We start from the raw sequence: 6,586 nt of genomic DNA on the forward strand, positions 1-6,586 counted from the left end.
TGTCTAGACATACTTCCCTGTCATTTTACTCTTTGATTAGATTGGCGTTTTCATTTTCCACTTCCTTACAATCTATATAACCAAGCAAAAGTCAAAAGGATGCATTTTCAGTGCAGTGAACAAATAAAGCTGTTAAAAATTCAAGACTACACTAGGAAAACAACATTTTTATAGGGGGTTTTCTATTCTTACAAAATGCCCAAACTTGTACTTAGTGGTGGTACTATTCTGGTGACCTATTTCTATGATCAGATTACTTTGGCATCTGTAATATTACACACTGGAAATTATTAGACCATCATCACTACTATCATCTATTACCTTATTGGAATTAATACGTTTGTAACTAGCAATGTATTTTTCGCTGTTGTTCCCGCTAAGGAGAGGAGCAACATCATACTCTGTATCTGGTGATTTTCCTCCAGAATACCTAAAGGACTTGCATCGATGAAGTATCTGCAGAATCTCTTTCATGGAAGGCCTGCTCGCAGGTAAGTTGCTCGTGCATATAAGCCCGAGTCTGAACACTGTCTTCATTTCTTCCAAGTAGCATGTTTCTTTGATATCCGTATCTAACATATTATCGATGGCAGTGTTCCCTTCTCCGTGTTGCTTCCATGCCCATTCTGCCAGGCTTGTATGCTCATCCCCAAAATTTGGTTGTCTTCCTGTCACTAGCTCCAATAGCACCACCCCAAAGCTATAGATATCAATCTTCTCATTCACTTTCGTTGTATAAGCATACTCTGCAACCAAACAGTAGATTATTAGTTAGTCATTCTTTTGATCATGTTTTAACGAAATACCAAGTTCAAGCTTGGATTTTGCTTTTACCTGGTGCTATGTAACCAAAGGAACCCGCAACAGCAGACATGGTGTTAAGCTCTCCTTTCTTCTCTAAAATCTTGGCTAACCCAAAATCAGCTATTTTGGCTGTGAAATCAGAATCCAACAAGATATTGCTTGATTTTACATCGCGATGAATGATCGGTGGAGTGCAGTCATGGTGCATATAACAAAGTCCTTGAGCAGCTCCAATGGCAACCTCCAATCTTTTTGGCCAATCCATGACTTTATTACTCAAGGAAACTCTCTTCTTCCCATGAAGCCATCTATCAAGACTGTGATTTACCATGTACTCGTAAACGAGCAACTTTGAATCCTCGCTTGATATACAACACAATAACTTCACTATATTGGAATGTCTAATTGATCCCAATATCTGAACCTCAGCCAAGAATTCCCTCTCCAGAATGTAGTTTACTTTCCTATCACTCCAAATTCTCTTCACAGCAACATACTCATTTGGTCTGCCAACGGAAATTCTGTACACCTTACCCGATCCACCACTTCCAATCATGTTATTTTCCGTCAAACTTGACAAAATGTTTGCCTCTGTGAAATCCAACCTCTGGAATGAAGTCAACTTCCAGCTTGCAACATCGCGCTTATGCTTCTTCCTCCTGTAGTCTCTAACCAAGAACAAGGTTGATACAACACTAAATAGGAAAACAGCGAATGCAAGGACCAGAATCAGGGCTAGGACTCTATGGGACAATCTTTTGGAATCGGTGACTTTGGCATTATTACAACTTGGAAGATACGGAAGAGAGTTGGTGGTACAAAGGCTGGGATTGTTCAAGAAACTGTTTTCAAAGGCTAGGTTAGCAAATGCATCAGGGATATTCCCCGTAAGTTGATTGGATGATACGTTTAGGCTAGTGATCCTTCTTACACCTAGTTGAGGTGGAATTGGACCTAAAAGTTGATTCTGAGACAAATCTAGAGCAACAAGATCAGGGATTAAACCTAAAGCTGCTGGAATCTTGCCAGAGAGTTTGTTCCTGGAAAGATCCAATATTGACAAAGACTTCCACGATATTATATCGGCTGGAAGTTCTCCAGATAACGAATTACCATCAAGCTCTAGCTGAGTTATCTGAGAAAGGCTAGTCAATTCCACTGGAATCAGGCCTGAAAATGAATTGTTACTTGCCAAAAGCACCATCAAACTCCTCCAAGAAGATATCCCCACAGGAATTTCACCAGTAAACTTGTTGTTACTGATCTCTAACCGCGTAAAGTTTAATGCAATTTTGCTCGGTAGCTCCCCGGAAAATGAGTTATCACTCAACAACAAACTTGTCATGTCAACCAAAGTCCAAACCCCAGATGGAATTTCACCCGAAAACTGATTCTTGTAGAGCTGAATCGAACGTAAAGTAGAACAATTTTCGAGTGATTTTGGTATTTCACCAGATAAATTGTTAGCATAAGCTACAGCACCAAAAAGAGTTCCTCCAGCACACAAATGCTCAGGCAAGTTTCCAGTGAAGGAATTCACTGAAACTTCAAAAGATTCGAGTTTCGAATGAAGTCCCATTTCAGATGGTAAGCTCCCATTCAGTTTATTCCTGAACACTTTGAATACCTTCAAAGATGGAATGTTGGCTATGCTCTCTGGAATTGGTCCATACAAATGGTTAGCAAACAGATTCATAATTTTCAAATGTTTAAACTCTCCAAAACTTTCTGGGATTGTTCCAGTTAAATTGTTGTTGGAAACATCAAGTTCCATTAACTTTGATGATTCAAAAGTTTCAGGGATTCGACCCGAAAGCCGATTATTGAACAAGTACATCATCGTCAAATTCTTCAACAGAAACAACCCAGAAGGGATTTTTCCTTCCAGATTGTTGTGAGCAAAATCAATAAGCTCAAGATTTAGAAAATCCCCGAAACTTTCAGGGATTTCACCGATCAATTTCGTATCTCTCATCCAAATATACTTTATCTTCTTCAGCTTCCCAAACTCCGGCGGTATTCTCATCGGAGAAAACCCATTGAACTCCAACCCCAAACTTTCAAGATTGGCCAAGTTCCCGATTTCCGCTGGGAAACTCCCATTAAACAAGTTCAAATCCATACACAAGGTCTCCAGTTCCGTCAAATTCCCGACCGATGGCGGGATATCTCCGGTGAAATTATTACCACCCAGATTAAGATACTTGAGTTTCCCAAGCCGGTGAATATCCTCCGGGATGGTACCCACAAAGTAATTCTGAGAAAGATCCAAATGCTGCAAATTGGAACATTTGTAAAGAAAAGTTGGGAATTCACCGGGAAGATAATTCAACCGGAGATTAAGCAAAGTAAGATTTTTAAGTTCACAAATAGAAGTCGGAATTTCAACAGTTATATCTTTTTCTTGAAGTATTATACCGGTAACCTTCCCATCATCACACTCAATCTCCGGCCAGCTACAAGGAGAAGAAGTAGAGTTCCATGAATCAAGTGCTGATGGGTTTCCCCATTGACGTTTTATCTTCAGTAGAGTGTCACGTTCAGTAGTGGCCGGAGTTACAAAAATGGGTATGAAGTTTAGTAGTAAAATGAGATAAAGGGACTGTTTCCCGGCGAATAAGCCGGTCAGAAAATGGGAAAACTCCATGAATAAAATTACGATTTGATTTTGTAAAGTTTGGTCAAACATTGGAGGTGTGAAGAAAAGCCAAATTGATAAAAATGAATATATAGAGATAAAATTTTTCGATCAAAAGTTTATCATTTTTTTGATTAAAATAAGTAAAGTGGGTGAGTAAAGTATTGATTCCATTGAGCTGCCTAACAATAAAGCTTCGAGATTTGGGGCCCTTTTCTTTGACCATTGAAATGAAATTTCCGCACACTCTGCGTTTACTGTTCAGCGACGCTAAGATGCAATCAGCGTTTTAAAAATGTAATTTTATTAATATTATTTTCATGAATATAAAATTTATTATTATCTTAAATTTGGTAAATATAAATAAAAACAGAGAAAGTAATACTTTTTTTGTTCTTTCATAATAAAAAAGAACTTTTCTTTCGGCATATGAAAATATTTAAGCAATTTAATATGAAAAATGACAAATATGGTGATGGATGTTTGATAATCACTATGTTTAATTTTAGCATGAAAATGTGTTATTGCACACGGACATGAACCATGGTAATATTGACACACAAGTGAAAATTGTCATTGCTTGTACAGTATTGTGTTACATAATTATTTGTAAGAAAACCAAAGGAGTGATGAAATTCTTAAGTGGAGAAAAAATAGTTTTGTAATAACTTATTGTGCGATTATATAATTTTTTGATTATTTGATAATATTAAATATAAAATTGTGACTATTTTAATAGTTTTACATTCTTATGTTTATGAAAATAATATACAATATTGACTTGAAACCAAACTTAAAATCTCCTGACCTCAGATTTGCCCTGTCTTGAGACTCAATCCTATTCACATTAGGATTGTTTTCAAAAAAGCTGAATCATGATCTAATCTACTAATTGATGCTGAAATCTAACTCAACTCACCTTAAACATGTGTTGATATGCATAGTTTTAGCTGAGAGTTTTTTAAAATAATATTTCTAACACCTACGAAGTAGAGGTAAGGTATGTCTGCATTTTATCCTTGCCAAAACTCACATATAAAATTAAATGAAGTATATTTTTTAATTAAACGGACCTTTTAAATGAGAGATAAATAATATTATGGACAAATACTCTTAAGATTACAATTTTACGTTTTTTCTTTTAAGGAGAAATAAATCGTAAAAGACAAATAAGTTGAATAAAATATAATAATAAATATTTTTTTTGTTCTAATCAATTTGTAATTTTTTATTTATGGAGGTCAATTCAATTTTATTTAACAATAGATGTTTGGAAATTACACAATAAGCACTATATTTCACAACAAAATAATTCTGATATAGAAAAGGGAAGTAAAATTAATTGCAGTGTCCAAAGTCTTAAATATTTATAAAATAAAAATTATGATTAATGATAACAGGGAGCTAGGGACATATATATATATATATATATATTTGAGAAGGTCTATATAATTTGTGGAAATGACGAAGACGTATGTTCCCGGTTAGTCAAAGTATATTTCATTTTTTTTAAACTTTCTAGAAGCAAAAATTATAAATATTTTGAGACAGTGAAAGATTAATTTGTTAATTCAGAACAAATTAATAAAAAAAAGCCCTCTCTACTAATAATACTACACAAAGCCATTACACAAATTTTATAAATAAAAATACTTCTCTAAAAATAACGATTATTTAAAGTATATGTGTTTTAATGAATTTGAAGGGAAATTATCGGTAATTTTTTTAAAATATATAAGTGGTATTTGTTTAAAAACAGTAATATCACTTCAAAGCTAGTTTCTTCTTTGATTTGATTTTTTTATTTTTTTTAACACATGATACCAAGGTAAATTATTCGCCATTCAACGATGATTTTGAATTGTGTTTGAAAATGAAAAAATTAAATAAAATATATTTTTTTCTTATAAACCTTATAAGATGTGAATTCAAGTTAACTTGATAAATAAATTTTGAATATCGAGTAATTATATTAGATTTGGATTTCCTAATAATTATTCCAAAAACCTATTTTTAAAACTTATGATTGATGGAAAGAGAGAGTTTTGGTAGGCAATATAGTCCAAAAGTATGTTATTTTTATTAATCACACATCAAACTGTCCAAGAGGATGGCTGTGAGATTGCTTCTAGGGAGGGGTACTCTAGTCTACAATAACTAATAAAGGAAATATTATTAGAAAAATTACACAAATACACATTTTTTTCCACTTATTTTCATTATTTTCTATTATTTTAAAAAATTTCTTAAATCTCTCTTTTTTGATATATTATCTGAACTGCATATTAATGTATTCGAGCCAATATTTAAAATATTTGAACCAGTATTTAATATATTCGAGCTACGAACTATGTATCTGAGCTAATTTTTAATGTGTCTGAGCTACATATTGATGTATCCGAGCTGTTTTTAATGTATCTGAGCAACATTATTAATGTATCCGAGCTCGTTTTTAATGTATCTGAGCTACATTATTAATGTACTCGAGACAGTATTTAATGTATTCGAGCTACATATTAATGTATTCGAGCTATTTTTTAATGTATTCAAACTACATATCAATGTATTCAAGATAATATTTAATGTATCAGAGATTCAATTATTGTATCAGGTTTTTAAAACTTCTAAGGGATTATATAATGTAATTAATTAGAAACTCATTAGAAATAGATTGTAATTTCATATTAAAATTATGAGATTTATATAATTTGGTCAATTTTATTTTAGTAGTTCTTATAGGAATATGACTGTTTAACTAACCTAACAACTATTACAAGAGGTCTAATTAAATTAATCATGTGATTTAAGCAAGATTGTCAAGGATATTTTAGTTATGTAAAGTTTGTAAAATGATAATCAAACATTGTATTAACTAAATTGGCTATTAAAAGCTACCTAACATGATATCAACTATGTTAGCTTTAATATATCCATTATTTCCTTCCTAATCGGTAACCAAAGTAACCCCTTAGCGATAGTTTGGTAGCTTATTAGAAATACGGATGTATTAGTAATGTAGATATTAGTTATGAGCGAGTTTATGTAAAGATTAGTTATTCATATATTAATTATTTTAAGTATTATTCTACATAAAAAAATATATATATATTCATCTATAATTTATACATACATTAGTTATGTGTG

At 32.7% G+C, this 6,586-nt stretch overlaps 1 protein-coding gene across 1 annotated transcript; it reads right to left on the minus strand.

Annotated features, from left to right (window-relative positions):
* Positions 1 to 104: 104 nt before the first annotated feature.
* LOC101247544 (receptor-like protein kinase HSL1) lies at positions 105 to 3,669 on the minus strand. Its single transcript, XM_004245095.5, has 2 exons — positions 835 to 3,669; positions 105 to 746 (listed from the first exon to the last, which is right to left on the minus strand). The coding sequence occupies exons 1-2, from the start codon at positions 3,491 to 3,493 to the stop codon at positions 274 to 276; spliced, it is 3,132 nt and encodes a 1,043-aa protein (XP_004245143.1). The 5' UTR covers positions 3,494 to 3,669; the 3' UTR covers positions 105 to 273.
* Positions 3,670 to 6,586: the final 2,917 nt, after the last annotated feature.

The sequence above is a fragment of the Solanum lycopersicum genome, chromosome 8 (genome assembly GCF_036512215.1).
Source record: "Solanum lycopersicum chromosome 8, SLM_r2.1".
NCBI classification, from domain to species: domain Eukaryota; kingdom Viridiplantae; phylum Streptophyta; class Magnoliopsida; order Solanales; family Solanaceae; genus Solanum; species Solanum lycopersicum.

Excerpts from the sequence above, each read along its gene's own strand:
- LOC101247544 (XM_004245095.5), bottom strand. The coding sequence starts at position 3,493 with ATGTTTGACCAAACTTTACAAAATCAAATCGTAATTTTATTCATGGAG. Across the intron at positions 747-834 it reads CTTTGGTTACATAGCACCAG|AGTATGCTTATACAACGAAA; the intron begins GTAAAAGCAAAA and ends GTTTGGTTGCAG.